This window comes from Sceloporus occidentalis, unplaced genomic scaffold, assembly GCF_023333645.1.
Source record: "Sceloporus occidentalis isolate IW3139 unplaced genomic scaffold, rSceOcc1.0.p SCAF_9, whole genome shotgun sequence".
Classification (NCBI taxonomy): domain Eukaryota; kingdom Metazoa; phylum Chordata; class Lepidosauria; order Squamata; family Phrynosomatidae; genus Sceloporus; species Sceloporus occidentalis.
The window spans coordinates 6757547-6777807 of record NW_028316989.1 but is presented as its reverse complement, the minus strand read 5'-3'; the positions used below and the strand labels follow the sequence as shown (position 1 = coordinate 6777807).

Sequence of the window (20261 nt, the reverse complement as noted above, 5' to 3'; positions counted from 1 at the left end):
AAGTGTGTGTATATATATATATACACACACACATATATGTATATATATATAGATACACACACATACATATATGTGTGTATATAGATATGTGTGTATGTGTGTCAAGTGTGTATATATATATATATATACACATATATGTATATATAAAGATACACACATATACATATATGTGTGTATATAGATATGTGTGTATGTGTGTCAAGTGTGTGTATATATATACATACACACACATATATGTATATATAAAGATACACACACATACATATATGTGTGTATATAGATATGTGTGTGTATATATATGTATATATATACACATACATATATATGTGTATATATATACACACATATGAATATATATCATTATACACACACATACATATATTGATATATTATACCAATATATTATTGATATATTTCAATATATAATATACATTATCAATATATATGTATATATATGTATATATATATGTATATATGTACATATGCATATATATATATATACATATATATATATATATTGATATATTATATCTGTATATAACTGATAGATATATATTATAATATATAGCACACAGTCTACCATTATAATATATAATGGGTAGATCTGGCATTGCCCTTTTAAGAACAGGCCAAGTGGCATCGCCCCTTTAAGGAAACCGCTGGAAGGAGGGACTAAGAAAGCAGGACGGGGAAAGTCTCGCGAGAGGCGGGTTCCGGCGGAAAATGGCGGCCGCGGGGGAGGCTCCGGCTCCGGCCCCTGAAGAAGACGGCGAAGGGGAAACTAGGCCGGCGGCGGCTACGGAATCCACAGCCGGAGAAACCTCGGGGCCAACGGAACCAAGAACCGGAGACTCGGAAGCAGGGTGAGGCCTCGGTTTGGACCCGCGGGAGAGCAAGAAAGTGGCAACTTGGCTCCTATTGGTCGGAGAGCGTTGCCTCTGCAACGGCTGCTCCTATTGGCTGGGACTCTCAGGCTCGCCTCTGATTGGCCAGAGCCTTGACCTTTGGCCTTTTCTGTCGGACCCGCCTCCTGCAGGGCAGTCCTCCTTTTCCAGGACATGTCCTACATCCCAGGCTTCTCTCCAGGAGAGAGTCCTCCATTTAGTACATGGCATTACATCAGATATTATCATCTACTCTGCTGGTTTCCCTGGTCATCTCCCTTTATAAGTGTATAGTAATGATAATATTCCACTTAATTCAATGTATTCAGTGTATATATTCTCCACATTTCAACATATAATAATAATAATAATATTCAATTGATATATTCTGCATATTTCAACATGTAATAATAATATTCAGTGAATATTCTGCATATTTCAACATATAATAATAATATTCAATGAATATATTCTGCATATTTCAACATATAATAATAATATTCAATGAATATATTCTGCATATTTCAACATATAATAATTTCCTCTATGTCTGTAATGATAATGGCTTTTCTGTGCCCATTAGTGGGGATGCATCTATGGCCGACGTCAGCGCCGCCATGGAGACGGAATCGTCCAGCGGAAAGGATGCTATGGTACGTGAAATGCACCTTCTGTTCTGGGACCGTGCTGCTATTTTGAATGCCTCCATGTCCTGTGGATCGAATGGACCGCTTGAGCTATTAAGGAATCGGGAGGCTTCCAGAGGTCTGATCTTGTTCTAAGCATCACCTAAATTATACAGTGTTTGCAGCAGCGGCTTTTATCTCAGCCAGGTGCTTCCGCTGTATACAGTCAGCCCTTCTTATACACGGATTCTTTATACACGGATCCAAGCATCCACGGTTTGAAAACGTTCCAAAAAAGGCTAAATTTCAAATATCAAACCTTGATTTTCCATTTTTTAAAAGGGACACCATGTTGCTATGTCATTATATTTAATGGGACTTGAGCATCCACAGGTTTTGTTATCCACGGGGGATCTTGGAACCAAAGCCAGCGTATAACAAGGGTCCACTGTAATTTGCTTCCTGGCGGACAAATAAAACTGTCAGCCAAGGCTTGTTTCTTTTTATGCTGGTAATGATTTGGCTACTTGTGTATGGAGCTCAGGAAGTGCTATGTTAACATATGGAACACATCACAGTCTTTTTGTTGTTCTTGAGCTAAAGTTCATACCTTTAATTGTTCTATGTTTATATAAAAAAGACCTAGACAGAATACTTGATGTTGACAAACTTTGCCCACTGTTTCTTGCCATGCGACTCTGAGGGCTTCTCATACTAGTGTCCTCCACACTCTGTTTATACTCTTCAGTTTTTAACCTGCTTTTTTTGTGGTGACCTCCAGCATACAATAACATAATAACCAAGATGAATCATATGAGTAATTGGTTATGGTAACAGTAAAAGCATTGGCAGAAGACTAAAATTGCGGGCTGAGTTCCTGCATTGTCAGACAATGATGGCACTCCATCATTGTAGTTACTTCTGCCAATACTGTCCTCACCCCATGTACCTTAGCACTCCAACCAAAGGGCTTCTGAGGCACTGCAATCCAAGCAGTAGGAAATGATGGTTGCATGACTCTCCTTTAATGGAGCACATTGACACAGGCTGCTGGAGGTACTGCTTGTGCTATTGCTATTCTCTCAATGCACCCTGCAGCTGACAGAGTGCTGCAGTTGTCATTTCCTAGTGTCCTGAAGTGACTTGGAAGTCTTTTCGTTGCCTTGGGGGGTCATTTTCAATCATTAACAACGGTAAATGAGAATCCCAAAAGTTACAAGTCTACAGTCTTGTAAATATTGAACAGGATGCCAGCCATCATATGTTATTTGTGCAAGACTCTGTGTGTTCTGTGCAGTTGAATCTACACAATATCTTCACCTACCCATCCCTCTGTATTTCCCCAAGTCATTACATTGAACCTATATAAAGCGGTATATAAATAAACATTATTATTATTATTATTATTATTATATAACATGAAGTAACATTCTCTTTAGGCTAGATGTGTTCTGCCTTTGCTTTGTGGCCTCCAAACCCCTTCTGCTGGTAATGAAGCTGGATTTAAATGTAATGCAGGGACTGGTTCTTCCTCTGTTCTGATGGTCTCAACAGGGTCTTTTCATAGATGGAGGGAGAGGAGGCTGTCAGTAGTATAGATGGATGGACAATGGAGAGGGGCCTGGCTAGTGTTTCTTCTTCTGTTGACTTCAACAGTTAAAACTGAATTGGCTGTTGACTGGTGGCACATAAACTAGCATAATAAGATGATAGTTAATGCTGGAATAGAAACAGAGATATCTGAAACAAGAGATTCACTGATTCACATTTGATCACGCACCAATGTGGAAGAGAACCCTTTGTGCCGTTTCAGGCATCTTGGGTAAATTGATTAGTCCTTTCTTCAACTTAACTATTCTGATGTTGTTACAGGAAGGTGTTGGAGACAGTTCTGAAGTTATGGATAATCAGACCGGCTCAGTAGACGAAGAGAACGGACGGCAGCTGGGGGAGATTGAGCTGCAGTGTGGGATTTGCACCAAGTGGTTCACAGCAGAAACATTTGGCATTGATACCACGTGAGTCATGTCTGCAGTTACTCTCTTGTCCTTCCTAGCATCTATTTTGGATAGTTGTTTTGGAAGATTTAACAGAGAATGCTGTTAATTCTGTCAATCTGCATATGAAAAGCCTGGACTCTGTAATTCCAGAAGAGGGCAGTATGGACTTGGTTGACAGTTTGATTCTAAATATATGTACTTTGAAGTAAGCATGGGATTGAAACCACTGGGATTTGTCTTCTGTGAAAATGTAGTCTATGCTAACAGTATTGTGAGCAAATAAGAAACATGTTACTAGAAGTCTCTTCAAATCGATCACTTTGAGCATTGGTTGTTTAGCTTTGGATCATAACAACAAAATACGTCTATGCTGGGAAATTTAGTATAAATAAATAAAGTCTGTCATAAAAGTAAAACAAAAAAAGCAGTTGATATATACAGGTATATATTGTTAATTTCCAAATTATCAGTTTATTGACATTACTCTTACCCTTTTTAATTGAATTTTCTAAGTGGCATGTCACGTTCTTGACATCTGTGCTCAGAGTCCTAGGAACCAATGTTAAATGGCTAAACTCTAGACTACTTTGAGCCCTAAAAACAGTTCTTGTTATGACAGAAGATAACAGTAAATAGGTTATATCCATTCAAAAAATTGTTCGAATTGATAACATGATGGAAAAACATGGCTTCCATCTTGGTTATCCCTACATATGGAGACCAAAATTATTTTGTAGGACTATTGGGTAAATTAGGACTCACATTTTAGGATTTCTTTCAATACCCTGCTGTACATGACCTCGCTTCTCCATCTATTTGTGTTGCACTGAGCACACAAAGACCTGTGTAAATAATAACAATTCCAGTTATACCAAACACAACTTTATAGAGCTGTGGTCATTAACCCACTTTGTTTGAATACACCCAGCCATTTAAAACAGACCACTCCAGAGTATTCAGTTTAGGAACTGCAGTACTGGGTATTTACATTTTTTTTCCTGCCTTTCCATGAAAAGCCGAGTTTCTGTTTGCTAACTGGTATTTCTATGAAGTGTTGAGAGCCTTGACTTAAGCTGAGTAGGCAGATGCTCTTGCTGATTCACACTGGACAATAGAGACCAAAAAGATTGGTGTGCCAAGAATGGTTTTGAAATAGAGCTGAAATACAGTGGGCCCTTGGTTTCTGCTGGGGTTTGGTTCTAGGACACCCTGTGGACACCAAAATCCGTAGATGCTCAAGTCACATTAAATACACTAGAATACTGAAATGGTGTCCCTTATATAAAATAAGAAATGCAAGTCAAACAGTAGGTCCAAAACACACTGCAGAAATAATACAGTTTGAGACCACTTTGTTCATTGCTAGGGAATCCTGGGAATTGTGTTTTATTGTGACACCAGAGCTCTCTGACAGAGAAGGCTAAATATCTCACAAAACTACAGTTCCCAGAGTTCCCTAGCATTGAGCCAGGGCAGTTAGAGTGGTCTCAAACTCAATTATTTCTGCAGTGTGTTTTGGACCTAGTTTCGTATGATGTAAGCAACTAAGCTGAACTATAGGCTCTGCTGCAAGTGTGAAGGCCTCCCAAGTCATAGTGGAATCTCACTTATGTAAAGGATTCTGGACCTGATAAATTGGTTTTGACATGCAACATTTAAATACAGGGGCATCAGCTCGATTGCATTGTACATCTGCGTTCTAATTACAGAGGAGCTAGAATGGATTCTTTAGTATTGTAAACTCTGAATATATGAAATTAATAGATACGTTCTTTTCTGTGATCGTTGACTGTGTATTACTTTGTGTAAAGTAGTAAAAGGAGTATCCCCTTGTTTTTTAGCTGCTGTCTGCCTTTTATGACCAACTACAGTTTCCATTGCAACATTTGCCACCACAGTGGGAATACATACTTCTTAAGAAAACAAGCAAGTAAGTAGGAGAAAAATATGCTTTTCTCTTTCTGTGCTTTTAAACCTCTAAGCTTAAAGAGAATGGGAGCTGTTTATGGTAGCTGAAGGATGTCCACAGTGTGGTGTGCATGACCAAAATGAAGCTGTTTGGGTCACTTTGGAGGCATGCTGTTTAAACGATGCATGCGTCCTAAGAGGCCGGAAGTTGCGCCAAAGCCACGCTCCTGTCCTAAGAAAATCCCGTCCTAAGGATGGGAGTGCAGCTTTGGCACAGCTTCTGAACTCTTAAAATGCATGTGTCATTTAAACAGCATGCCTCCAAAATGACCTGAAGCAGCTTTATTTTGGCCTGTCTGTTCGGGCCCAATGTTGCAAGAAAGGTATGCTTGGCAGAATCCTGGACTGCAATTCTCATTCAAATCACTAAAATGGCTTTGTACTCTGGGGAAGTAAATCTCAAGTAGCAATATATGAACAGTTTACTTATTTAATTCATCTATCCAAAATAAAACATTTCTTTTTTCCCCCCAGAAAAAAGTACTGGTACTTAAACATTTTTTGGCTTTTTTGTGGTTTTTCTCTACCTTCACATCATTTATTTTGAAGAAGCTGGGTTAATTTTTGTTAATTCATTTCTTAATTTCCGATTTTCTTTCCTTAAAGATCTGAAAGAAATGTGTCTTAGCGCTCTGGCAAATCTAACTTGGCAATCAAGATCTCAAGACGAACACCCCAAAACAATGTTCTCAAAAGATAAGGTATGGAATGTTCAACATGGTTGGAGTCACATTGAAAAAAGGGGGAATTGGGATTAAAGCTGGTTCCTGACATACTAGTTCTAATATACATATCCTCAGTGAAGCTGAACCTGTTTCAAAGACATGGTGGTAAGTGATAAAGATTCTTGAACAAGACCCCCTGTAGAATGTGGTTCTAGAACAGTATGTGAAGGCTGAATGTGGTATAAGCCCAGTGCATAGGGAGGTGGGTCACCATTTTCTTTGCCTTTACATTTAGCCAGAAAGTATCTGCCTTAAGATGGTGAAAATAAGCTTTCTGCATTTCAGCCTACTCTTACTGTAATGACAACCTTGTGTTGTGCTGCAGCGTTTCATACCACTCTGTCACTTTCATACTGAGAGTCTGTCAGATCATGTGATCTTATATGCTTACTATCTTTTGCAAATGTACGCCATACTGAAAACCATTATAATGGAGAAATGACACTAAAACCATTGTTCTACATAGTTTTCTGTCTGCAGGTGTTTTTTACATGCAGACAAGCCTTTAATCTTTGGTATGAAGTGGTACGCCCAACACAGATGTTCCAGCTCAGTAAAACCTAGTTCTTAAGACACAGGACTTATTCTGAAGTGGTTTCCTTCTTTTAGGTGGTCAATTTTTGACTAAAATGCCTGGACTTATCTATGAGTATATTCAGTAATTGCCTTTCATTTCCAACAGGATATTATACCCTTTATCGATAAATATTGGGAATATATGACAACAAGGCAAAGACCAGGAAAAATGACTTGGCCAAATAATATTGTAAAGACTATGGTAAGTTGTGAAATGGGAAAGAATGAGATAGCCACTTTAAATTAAAATGTAGAACAGGGACAACATTGGTTTGGAAAATGTCCTATTTAAATTACTAAAAATTTTATGACATTAACTTGGCTATTTGATGTCTCTATCGGAAGTTATGATTGCTTTAGTAATCATAACGCAAACACACACACACCCAATAATAAGAAAAACCCAAAGCACAGTCATACTTTTCAGTAACTTTGGATACACTGTGAGTTTCTTTTATTGTTTGAATGCTTTACTCTAGTGCAAGGAAAGAGATGTGTTCTTGGTAAAAGAGCATCCGGACCCAGGAAGCAAAGATCCAGAGGACGATTACCCTAAATTTGGACTCTTAGACCAGGTATGTTATATTGGCATGGTACATGTACTATGTAAGATTAGAACATTGCAAGATTTCAGTCTTTCAGAAATGAAACTAAAGAGGAAAATGGAAAGGGGAGAGACAAGTAAGCACTGGGACTGCTACATTTGTTGATGGATGGGTTTCAACTGCCCTTTGTCACAAGTTTCTTCCTGGGAGTCAGAGGGGTTCAGCTTCCCAGAAATCCTCTTGGTGAGTCCTAATTAAAGTAGACCCACACAGTTAATTGTTGAACAGTGAATCAAGACATAGGTAAATCCGATTCAATAGCTTAGAGGAGGAAGAGGAGAAAAGGGAAGCGTGAGCCTCTATCGTCATGGTTATTGCTGCAATCTTTTCTTTATTTTACCTGATCAAAGACTGTAATCCTGGACATACTTGTCTGGAATAACCCCCATTGGATGTAGTGAGACTTGTAAACTTGGGATTGTGTTCTGAGAGACCTGCTGGGCCTTGAAAGCTTTCAAAACTTGAGGGATATAGATGCAGGCAGGCTAAAGAGGAAATATAACCTTTTAAATAGGGTATATATACATTACTGTTTTTCATTTCTTTCTTTTTTGAAGGACCTAGGTAATATTGGCCCTGCATATGATAACCAGAAACAGAGCAGCACAATATCTACTAGTGGAAGTCTAAATGGCAAGTTTGTTTCCATTATTTTTCTAAATGAGAATCTATTTTCTAATTTCAAACACTACTGCTGAACACATAGTTCCTGCATAGCTCAGTAGAAATGACATTTAGAATTCAATCCTATGCATGTTTACTACATGGTTACACTGTGTACAGTGTAGGTCATAGTACCAGGTAAGTGTCCATAGATTTCAGCTGTACTTAACTTACTCATAAGGTAGCTGAGAATTGTCGAAACTAAAAATATAAGCTTCATTTTCTTTTTAATCATTGGGTCTATATTAAAAAGAGCACAACGTTAAAATCATATTGGACTTTAGGAATCACTTTTATTAATGGCTAGCAAATTTGCTTCCCAGATATACTGGTCTTAACGATGGATAAAAAGAAACTCCGCCTGAACTGTGTGTATTGTACAAACTAACATCACACATATAGACAAAATTATCATCACAAATATTCTTGCTAGTGTATAATAAATGATGCACACCTGGTATGTATGAGTAAATCTATGATCATAACTGAAGTACAAAATAATACTAGAATACAGTATGTACCAAAAAAAAAAACACCCTTGTACTTATCAGTACTCAAATTATATCTCTGTTTGATAAAAAAAATTAAAGTACACAACTAGTTTCATCCCCCCTCCATCTCTTTTCCATTTCTCAATCTTTGAGTTTTTGCATTTTCCAAGCTTTATTTGGAAGTGTGTGTGTGTGTATAGGTTTGGTGACTATATCTCCAGTTTCAACTACCAGATCTTGGAAGCAATGGGGCAAAGCTGTGTGTGACAGCTTGACTTGACCTTTAAACTGCATGGGGTGAATGGGAACTATGTGTGTAGGAGATATTTACGTATCTGTAAAAAATACAGAGGCTATCATGACGTAGCGTGAGGCCAGTGTAATGCCCCATTGTGATTATGGCCTGTAGAGTGATATTTACAATGTATTTTGGCTTGGAAGCATAGAGAATTAGTCAAATATCCCTGAGCTTAGTAGATATATTGCAACTTGATGGCTTGGGGGGGGGGACCTTTATGACTGAGGACAGTGGGACAAACCTTTGGCATTCCAGTGCTCACAATCCAGTATCACTGGCCAAGGTGGGCAGAACTGTTGGACATTGTAATTCAAAACATCTGGAAGTACCATTCCTGTCCTAGAACATTAAGTTGGAAAATTATCTCAGTAGCTTACTTAGCCCAGTCACCCCAGATGATTCAATAGATGAAATTCATTATTGTGCCTCTGCTTTGCTACATCAAATTTTGCTTCCAGGAACAATTCAGGTCAGAACAAACTAGTAAAAGCAGAATTGTGTGTTTTTAAGAACTGAATACATCTGTGTTGCCATTGATTTCAGTACAGCTTATGCAAGAGAACATCCTAGGAGATTTCTGTGTCATGTCATGTATACTTACCCTAGATCTAATGAAGATCTTGACTGGGAACTTCAGTATAAATTGGTGCCGCCTTTGTCGTATTTATCTCCTTACCTATGTGGACAGCTTCCTCTGTCTCTGTATCACGTTACTTTCTCTGCTTGTGATGGATGAGACAAAATGTGTTCCTCCACAAGCACCATGGACGCTAAGTAGACTAGCACAGGAGAAATTCATCCCCTTTCTCCCACATCTGCCAAGCCATGTCTTAGCTATAATTCTTTTTTTGCACAACCAGCATGGGAACTAGGTAGATCAGGAACATCCTGTCTTGACTACCCTAGTTTGCAAAAGTCTTCCTATTTTCCCCTACCTTCCCCTCTTTCCCTTTCCCTTTCTTTTCTTTTTTGTCCTGGCCTGCTAAGAAGTTAGTAGGGGGGAAATCATAGCAATACATTTCAGATTTTACTTACAAAGATAGTACAGGTGTCCATTTCATGCCTTGGTATTTTGATTTTCTCTCACTATAACCTGACAACTACATGGTGCAACTTCTGTTCTTGCAGGTGGAGCCTCTTTGGGAGGTGAATATTTACTTTTCAGCTTCTTAAAACCTAAGTATTGTTGTTTGAAAAGCCTTTTACTTTTGCTTTTGTTTTGTTTTGCCAATTGTCTTAGAAGCTAAAAATGATTAATCCAAAGCACATCACATAAATTTGTGCTAAAATTAAACATTAATTTTTCATTAGTGTGAAACGTCTACCAGCTTTTCAAAATCATATTCTGCCTTTCATTGTTCACTTCAAAGCCTTTGTTTTCACAGTTGAATTTATTCTACTGGCATGGCTTCTTTTGGGAGGCCTTGAGGCAAATCTCTGGTTCTTCAGCCTCAATTCCTTACCCGTAAAATGGGAATGATAACCTTTCACATAGGGTTGTTGCAGAGTAAGGAAATGATGTTTCCCATCCTAAGTGAGTGATTAACTTATAAATATAAGGAAATGAGGAATGCATGGAAAACTACTATTTAAACAATGGTTTTGAATGTCCCACCTTTTTGGTTTTCTGATTAAAACTGAAGCAAACTTTATACTAGCATTGATGTCTGGATTGAGACAATCAATTTTTACAACTCTTATTTGGTGTGTCTTTCCATAATCACTGTGTGGATGGACTTAACATAAGATAAATATTCTATCTAAAACAGCTGTTTTTTTGGATCTTAGACACAAAGTTGAAATCTTTCCTCAAATGTGAAGCTTATCAGATGGTAAGCCACAGCCTCTCAGAGAAACGTACTTCCCTAAGTCATTTTGAGGCTGAATTTAATCCTGTCAATATTTTGCTTCTTGAAGGAAGGTTGGAGTGTCAATCGGAAGATAAACCAAAGCCCACTTGCAAAGTCTGCCTGAAAACAAAACCAAGCTGTTGCAGTGCTATTCAAAAGCATATCAGTCATGTGCTATAAGAATCCCATTGTGTTGTTTGAGAATGAGTTGCCTGGATTGAAATCAAAATGGGACACTCAACAATTATGAATGAGGGAGCCACCGTTTTAATTTCAAACCCAAATGTAATAGGTTAGAACCAATACTGTAGTTCAAATTGATACATGGTCGTGCAGAATATGATGCTCCCCTCAGAGGCCCATTTCCTTACACTGCTAGTGGGATATTGATTACAAAGCTTGCTACTCTTGCAGTTGTGGCACACTGTGATGCTGTTGGAAGGTGGTTGTCTGCAGTGGGCAAATCCAGGTTATTCAGAAGCAAGAAACCTCAGTGTGGGAGAGAGCCTGCCCTTGAGGGTCATAACTTAGACCGCTTTAAATTTTCATCACCTAGAGTGAATTTGGAATCATCATCTACACAAACATAAAACTAGAGCATGGAAATGTTATTATTTGGAGAAGACCTACTGTTCCCAGGCTGGAGGATTCTGCAAGTTATCCTTCCAGATGTAACTTTTCTTAGCTCTGTATGAATATCCAACACTTTTTCAGCACTTCAGTAACCATTGTTATAAATATGAAAGTATTATTAAAGGCTCATGTGGCAGGACAGAATTTCCTCTCTGCAGTGACATAAAATTCACAACTGGGACTTTTCTGAACTGTTTGGGTCACCACAGTCTCATATACATGTGTACTTTTGGGTTCTTATTTGAAATTGACATATACAGGTGTGATAGCACATGAAGAAAAGTGGATAGCCCTATTACATGTGTAGATTTAGCTAAACTACACTAACAGATAGATGTTCAAACTTAATGATTCTTAGTATGATTCTTTGGGTTAATACTTGTTCAAAGAGTTGTTAGCATCTTTATGTCCCATATACAGCTATTTGGAATCTATCCCAGGGCTAACTGGTCTCTCTTTGTCCAGTTTCCAGCCAGCAAGGCAGATGCTTTTCCTTTCCTGGCATGCACATGTGTGGATACATATGTACTAGGCAGATGAATGAAGAAAGATGAGATGGGATAAAAGAGATTCAGATGGACAGTAACATTAAGCTGTTGATATCCCCAGCATAAAGCATTTGCCAACACTGCAGAGAAGCACCTTGCGCTTTGGTTTCCCTATTTTGTTGTCTTTGAATGATGGATGCTTATGTGTGCAGCAGAGGCAATGTGTCTAAGTATACCTTAACATTTCTATGGAGTGCTCAACTTAAAGGGGGACCGGAAGGAACTGTGCCCCCCCCCCACATTTTGTGATGGCCCTCTTAGTGTTTTTTGAAGGCTGTGGGTTGGAGGCACAATTTATCTAACATTGTTAGGTGGAGAATTGCCCAGCTTTTCTCCCCTAATTCGAGCACTGGTTTTGTGTGATGTTGAAATGAGTGAAAATCTGTAGCTGATTGATTCTTTCCCTCATCCCTATTGTATCAAATCCTGGGTTTGTGTTCGTGTGCTTTGAATCTCCATGAAAGAGATGACAAATACTACTTTCAAACTGAGACATGGTTAGTGCCATTTCCCCCTCAAAATACTACTTTGATACTCAAGTTAATGTGGGCGATGTGCAAAATGTGAACCATAGAATTCTGCTTTCCACCTCAAACATGTCTGGTTTTGTGGATATTCAAACACATCTGGGAACTTGATCTGACTCTTCCTCAAAAATGAAATCTTCAAATGACACAGATTTGTGGTGTTTCCTTCCCCAAGGGGGTATCATAGCAGGAAGTAGTGGGAAAGGAAGAGGAGCAAAACGCAAGCAACAGGATGGAAGTACTACAGGAACAGCCAAGAAAACCAGGAGGTAATCAGAACAGAGATGGAGATGCCTACACTAATTGATTGCTGTTGTTTTTAATTATTAATCACTGTTATTCTGACAAGGCACATATATTTGTTCACAGTTCAAAGGAATGACTTGTTGTATGCCCTCAAGTTGTTTCTAACTTATGGCGGTCCTAGGCTGACCCTATCAAAGGGTTTTCCTTGGCAAGATTTGTTCAGAGGTGGTTTGCCTTTGCTTTCCTTTGAGTCTGAGAGAGTGTGACTTGCCCAAGGTCATACAATGGATTTGGCTGAGCAGGGGTTTGAACCCTGGTCTCTAGAGTCATAGTCCAACTCTCAAACCACTAAGTGATGCCTTCTTCACGTACATTATCCAATAAACACAGCCTTATATATAGTTGCTTATTAGGTCATTTGAAACATTGAAGATCATTTCTTGCTTTCAGGGTCAACATAGAGACATATTTAGGGATGAATGGCCTTTTGAGAGACTGAAACTCTTTTCCTTTGAAGACTTATCCAGCTGCAGCTGTATGTCCTCAACCCAATGTTTGAGACTGTATGCCTTAAATCGAGTAACTGATGTGATGTGATTCATTGTCTAAAATTTAAATCACAAGTTAAAAACCTGATTTACTGGGGCAGGGGCAGAATACAAAAATAGTAGGGCTTGTGAATTGGGAAGGCTCTTGCCTGCAAGCAATAAGTACCGGCTCCATCATTTCTCTCTCATATCTGGTGAGAAATAGGTTTTAAAGATGCCTCTCTTTTGATCTGTATCCAAAGCTAGTATTAAATTCTAGTTTTCAAACCCAGAAATGGTTCCCTTCCTTCAGGAGCTTTAAAACTCCTTCACTGAGCTTGTTTCTCAATAAGTTGATTTTCCTTAAATGTTATCTATTGGATAATTAAAAGTCAAACATGTAACCGCTTAATCCTGTGCAATGTAGGTGTATAGTGTATATATTTGCTTCAGTGTAACTCTCTGTTCAGTGGGGCTCAGTGCAAGGTAAGTGTAGATAGAAGTGCAGCCTAAGTAAGCTGAAAGGCATTGTTTTAAGAGCCCTTCTATCATCATTTTTGATTATATAACTGGCAGCCAGCAGTGACCTGCCCCAATTCTGGCCTTGTGGTGAGAATAAACACAATAACTGCAAAGTACTGTGTGCATCAAAAGTGCTGTGTAAATACTTTTTTAAAAATAGATGATATCAGGAGCTTTCTTTCATTTCTTAGGTGATCTCTGACATCATCATCCAGCTTCATGTCCTCAAATTGTATTGGATTGCAATTGTTATCATCGCTGGTTAATAGTCATGCTGGCTGCAAACAATGGTAATTGCAGTCCAAGACATCTGAAGAATACCAGACTGAGCAAGACTGGAATACTTTTGTCCTGGATGCTCTGTTTCATTGCTGTCTTTTCTGTAGGATGTAATGTTTTCTTTGATGCTTCTTGTGACCATCCCACAATGTTGATCATGTTCCTAAGCTGGAATGCTTTAGGGCAGTGGTTCTCAACCTTCCTAATGCTGTGACCTTTTAATACAGTTCCTCATGTTGTGGTGACCCCCTGGATAGAGGAGCGGTGTCTCAGTTCCTAAGACCATCAGAAATATGTGTTTTCCAACGGTCTTGGGCGACCCCTATGAAAGGGTCGTTTGACCCCCAAAGAGGTTGCGACCCACAGGTTTAGAACTGCTGCTTTAGGGACCTTTTCTTTTGTGGTACAAAAAAGAGTTAACCAATATTGGGTGATTTTTTTTTAAATGTATCCTCTATTACATATTATGTAAGTACAACAAAATGTGAAGAGTTTACTAATCAGATATTGCTCAACACAAAAATAATTAACAATTTCAACAAAGAAAACTACCAACAAACCATTCAGTTATATCATTGTGACAGTGCTCTCAAAGTAAACAGTTTAATAAGAGTGTCTCCACAAGTTAATGAGAAGATAAGGAGGACCATATGGGGAAGCCTCTGTATGGGTAAAAACTATGACATTATACCAGATTTGCACAAATTTATCTTATTTTTTGAACGCTTTAGCTCATCTTAAATTACGGGTCACTTTTTCAGGTAAAGCAGTGTTCCAACTGCAGAAGGATAACTCATTCAGTTTTTCCCGATATCATGTGCAATGCTGAGCAACTAAACAGCCTCAGCCCCATCCATTTCATTGCCCCAGTAGCACTTCTGCTTCCACACACTTGTTATGTCTTTTCCCCCCCAGTGATCCTTTGTTCTCCGCTCAACGTCTTCCACCTCACGGCTACCCCTTGGAACACCCTTTTAACAAAGATGGCTACCGCTACATTTTGGCGGAGCCTGACCCTCATGCGCCTGACCCAGAGAAGCTGGAGCTAGACTGCTGGGCAGGCAAGCCCATCCCTGGAGATCTCTACCGAGCCTGCCTGTATGAACGGGTCCTATTAGCTCTTCATGACCGAGGTATGGAGCTAAAGACATTTTATGCTTGCATTCAAAGCTGCATAATATTGTGCAGAACCACCCCAGGTTGGGATTTCTTAACAGCGAAAGTTTGACTGCAAGCTTTCTACAGCTGGAAAATGGGTGCTTTGAACGGAAATCTCAATTTGTCAGGCTACATTTTTATGTGCTTCCGTGTAGTAATGTTGTTATTAATACAAGCATAAAATCGTAAAGTTGTAAGGGTCCCCATAGGCCATTGAGTCCAACACACTGCTCAGTGCAGGAAATCCAGTTAAAGCATCCACACCAGGTAGCTCTCCAGGCTCATTCTGAAGATGTCCAGAAGAGGAGACCCTACTACCTGTAGAGCTAATTGGTCCCATTGTCCATGGGAGTATATGGCAGAAGAGTATATGGCTGCTTCCCCTCTTTATGATTTGAGAATGTAAATGCATGGGAGTTTACTAATAACTCTTTTCCCTCCAACTGCAGCACCTCAGCTGAAAATCTCAGATGACAGGCTGACCGTCATAGGGGAAAAAGGCTATTCCATGGTGCGAGCCTCCCATGGAGTGCGGAAGGGAGCCTGGTACTATGAAATTTCGGTGGACGAGATGCCTCCTGAAACGGCTGCCAGGCTTGGTTGGTCACAGCCACTGGGTAAGCCTGGGAGCACTTCTTTCACTTATTTGCATTCATATCTTGTCTTTCTTCCATCATGGGCCTCGAGTTGCTGCACAGGGCTCTGAAACAGCCTGCTTTATAGTCACCTGCCAATCTCTGTTTTCTATAGGGAACCTTCAGGCTCCTCTGGGCTATGACAAATTCAGTTACTCCTGGCGTAGCAAGAAAGGCACAAAGTTCCACCAGTCCATTGGTAAACATTATTCATCAGGCTATGGCCAAGGAGATGTGCTTGGTTTTTATATCAGCCTTCCCGATGAAACTGAAACTGCCAAATCACTGCCAGATACTTACAAAGATAAGGTATGGTGACCATCTCCTATATACTGCATGTCTTCTTGTTCAGTATTTTAGAAAGAGTGGGAAGAGGATGAACTAGGCTAAGATCTTAGATACAACTATAGTTACTACTGAAGGGTGGCATATAATCAACTTCAGATAGAATCATTACAAATTACCACAAAAGGTAGAAACTTCCTTTGAAAACCGAGATTCTCAGTGAATAGGATTCTATACCAAAATGAGGGTTCTGTCATGTTTGCTGGTTTGCATTTGTGTATTTTTGCTTTTTTAGCCCACTCTTCTAAGCTGCTTGCAGTTGCAGGGGGTTAACATGGTTTTCCACTGTCGCATATCCTCGCAACCCCCCTTTGTGGTAGATTGGCAGAGAGGTAGATGGATGACCTAATGATTATCATTCCTGAACAAGATTCAGAATTTTGATCTCTTCTGTCACAGTCCTACATTCTAATAAGAAAAGGCTGTTGTCTTCCTGTCCTACTTGTGGGCTTTGAAGAGACCTCTTGTCTCTGGTTAGCAGCTGTGCAAAACAGTGCTGAACTAGATAGGCATGTGGTCTGATCCAGAGGGCTCTTATGATTCCAGTAACTTTAATGAATGCATATCCCATATTTTAGGATACAAATCTTTGTATCTTACAATATTCATAGTTACGAGACATATATTGTGATGACCTTGCTACCTTGCCTGAGCTCTCACCTTTCCATTGTGATTTCCAGCTGTGAGCACACACATTGGGCTGCAAGAGTGACATAAATAGAAAAGCAGAGCTCCAGAGTAAAGCGTTTGAAGAATTTTACACAGGATTTAACTCAGTGGCATTTGTATTTCTCAATAACCAATGTTTGTATTTGTTGCAAGTCCTGTCTTGCTATTTCAGTCACACTGTTGAGCCACTGTTTTCCCTTCTTAGGCTTTGATCAAGTTCAAAAGCTACTTGTACTTTGAAGAGAAGGACTTTGTGGATAAAGCAGAGAAAAGTTTAAAGCAAACTCCTGGAAGCCAAGTAAGTTGCATCACTAGTATCTCGGGAAAATGTACCTTGGCTGTAATGCACCAACCTGGGAGCTCTGTGTTTTCCTCTGTGTTGTAGCATTTTCATGGCCATACAACAAATATTCCATTTCTAAACACCATTTGTTTTGCCTGGTGTTTGAAATGTATTCATCTTGAATCTTCTCCCAGATTTCTTCCAGAGATCTCAGTGTGGTGTACATGGCTCTTGGCTTATTGAGTTTTCCTAACATCTGTAAATAAGAACAGCTATTCTCATTTTAGAGGTTTTGTATTCAGCATGAATACTGGAAGGATGTATTCCCCATTCCTGTTTGGGCAATTAAGGCCTTCAGGACAACACTGGAAACATGTTCCCATGGTGCGTTCAGGTGATGCTTTGCAGTCATAAAGGGCTGGCATTTTTCATCTTCTATTTTCATTGAATGCAGCCTTCAAGATTCTTCTAGGTTGATGAGCTAAGCATCCTGACAGTAGCTAGTCAGCTGCAGATTTAGATTTGAAGGTTGAACTTTGAGAGTCACAAGTTTGTAAGATACATATTTTTGGCTGAAACAAATTCTTATGTATTCCCTGCTCTCTTTGACCTATAATGAAATGGTTTTGAAAGAAATTGTTTTGCATTTGCAGAATGCAATAATTGGATTTTGTGCTTCATTTTTCTTTTAAGTTCTATAATACTAGCCATTATTCTCATCCCAAAGAGACACAGTTTGTACTCCTGAAGAGCCAGTGGTCTCCTTCTAAGACATAACAAATGGAGGGAAGGAGGCTAAAGGGGAAGTGTTCAAAGATTATAGTAATCCTGTACACTGTGTAATAACGACTGGCTGTCTCTTTCAGATAATCTTCTACAAAAATGGTGCCAGTCAAGGAGTTGCATACAAAGATATTTTTGAAGGTGTTTATTTCCCCGCTGTCTCTCTGTATAAAGGGTGCACGGTATGTACAGATCAGTAAACTCATCTGAATTCACCTCTCACTTATAATGGTTGGGCCTGAAGCAAAGAGCATTAGCCTAATCCTCGGGTAAGGTCCATATCAGCTCAGAAGTAGGGTGCACACCAGTGAATACGCACATTCACCTTTTTCACAACTGCCAGATACTGTATATCTATTATGGTATGTGTTTTTACCCAATATTTTAGTAACTAATACAAAATGTGTGTAATAAAACCTAGTAATCAAATGTTGTCCTAGTAGTCATAGGTGATCAGTGATTCTGTGCAGGCAAGTGAAAGACTGGTGATGGAGAAGGGATGGATATAAATCAATGCTCCTCTGCCAGTCTACTTGGATTCCATGCTGTGTGAAGAGAATTAAAGCCATTTCCTTCAAATCTAGTACAGAAATGCAGTGAGCTGGTGGATGGAGATTGCATTGTTTGGTTCCTTCTCTGCCAGCTATCTTGATAGAAGATAATATTAAACTACACTTTTTAGAGGCTAGAGACGTCTATTTTCATGCTGCCTGCTCATCATGTTGCAAGACTCTTTAGTAAGCTATTTTAAAAAATAGCAGACCTGTTTCTAAAACTGTTGTAATGCTTGTTGAGTATGCTTGCTACTTATACATGTAGTTCATAATAATTTTTTGATAGTGCTAAGCAGTGCAACAATATAGATCTTTTCCCTTTCATAGGTCTCTATAAATTTTGGCCCCTACTTCAAATACCCTCCAAAAGATATCAGTTACCGCCCGGTAAGTAAGATGCCAGAAAAAAATTTACATGTGACCTTCGTAGAAAGTAAACTGGGCTTTATTTTACCTCCCAAAGGTTGGAAGATACATGGATAAAACCAGAAATCCAGAAATAAGCTTCCATTTGGAGGGAGTGAGATTGATCCTTAGCATGTACTGGGAGAACGAAATTTGCCCTACAGTAGATCAGGTGGGGGTTGAAAGGGGAACGAAATAATAGCACCACTGTGACTATTCCTAGACCATATCTAGTTGTTTTGTATTAATAATGATAGTTAGAAAACAGATTTTCATTATTTGAAACAAGAGATTAGTTCTCTAGATATGTTATATTTGCCAAATTCCATGGCCCATAGCTGAACCAGCCATCCAGATTTCTTACACATTCATATGTACTGTTTTGGAGGCTGTGTTACAACCAAGCAGTCCTTCTGGTGGCCAAGGCTAGAAATTTGTTGATGAGCAAGCAAAGGATTACTTGATTAGTGCACATTTTTAGCATTCTGCATTTCCAAATACAGTTGGCCCTCTGTAGCCTCAGTTTTTTTATCCACAGATTCAACCATCCATGACTTGAAAATACTCCCAAAATATATAGGTGCCAATAAACAAATGTTGATTTTTGCCATTTTATATAAGGGACACTATTTTACTATGTCATTGTAGATAATGGGCTTTGAGCATCCACGGATTTTGGTATTCACAGGGAGTCCTGCAACCAAACATTAGCAGATAGCAAAGGCTCACTGTTTTACAAAGTATGAAGACGTAAACTCTGTACAACCCCCCCTTTGAAGGTTGGCATGGGTCAGATTTTTGCACATCTCATAAGCATTGGGAGAAATACCTGGTCATTTTGTGTTACCTTTGCGTTCCAGTGATTCCCAGAGTTTGGTCTTGCAGGTGTTTTTCACTTCAGCTTCCAGAATTTCTGACTGTTGGCCATGCTGGCCGGGGCTTCTGGAAGTTGAAGTCCAAAACAATTAGGACCAAAGTCCTGGAACCATTATGTTAAATCAAGGTAGCTAACCTTTTTTTTGGTCTTTTCTTCTTTTCTTTCCCCAACTAGATCAGTGACATGGGCTGGGTTGCTGTGGTAGAGCACACTCTGGCAGATGTCCTTTATCATGTAGAAACAGAAGTTGATGGGCGGCGTAGCCCACCTTGGGAGCCTTGAGAGACATTGTGTATATTTTTATTTTTTACAAAACTGAACATTATCACTGGATGTAAAGTGGAAAAAGAATAAAACACTCTTTTTAACAATTTCTGGACTTTGTCAAATCCTTAAATTCATCAAAAAATTATTTTTATGGCAATATATGGCCAGGGCTACTGGTTTGTTTATTCACAGGAATCATTTTGGGGAAAGGGGAAGTACAGAAGTACACTTCTTCCAGAATGCTCCTCTGCATAAAGAGCAAAGTCTCCTCAGAGGCTAGGTGTGTGCTGTCCTCATCATCCTATGGAACCTCAGTA

At 39.2% G+C, this 20261-nt stretch overlaps 1 protein-coding gene across 2 annotated transcripts; it reads left to right on the top strand.

Annotated features, from left to right (window-relative positions):
• Nucleotides 1-695: 695 nt before the first annotated feature.
• LOC149306807 (set1/Ash2 histone methyltransferase complex subunit ASH2-like) lies at nucleotides 696-20050 on the top strand. Of its 2 annotated transcripts, XM_089537501.1 has the most exons (17): nucleotides 696-863; nucleotides 1468-1537; nucleotides 3383-3528; nucleotides 5352-5440; nucleotides 6085-6179; nucleotides 6886-6981; nucleotides 7259-7354; nucleotides 7942-8017; nucleotides 9965-9982; nucleotides 12570-12663; nucleotides 14884-15101; nucleotides 15576-15743; nucleotides 15877-16070; nucleotides 16981-17073; nucleotides 17925-18023; nucleotides 18723-18782; nucleotides 19852-20050. In XM_089537501.1, exons 1-17 carry the CDS (start codon nucleotides 724-726, stop codon nucleotides 19957-19959), a joined length of 1860 nt encoding a protein of 619 aa, XP_089393627.1. In that variant the 5' UTR covers nucleotides 696-723; the 3' UTR covers nucleotides 19960-20050. The 2 variants fall into 2 exon arrangements, with proteins under 2 accessions (XP_089393627.1, XP_089393628.1); XM_089537502.1 differs by lacking the exon at nucleotides 9965-9982.
• Nucleotides 20051-20261: the final 211 nt, after the last annotated feature.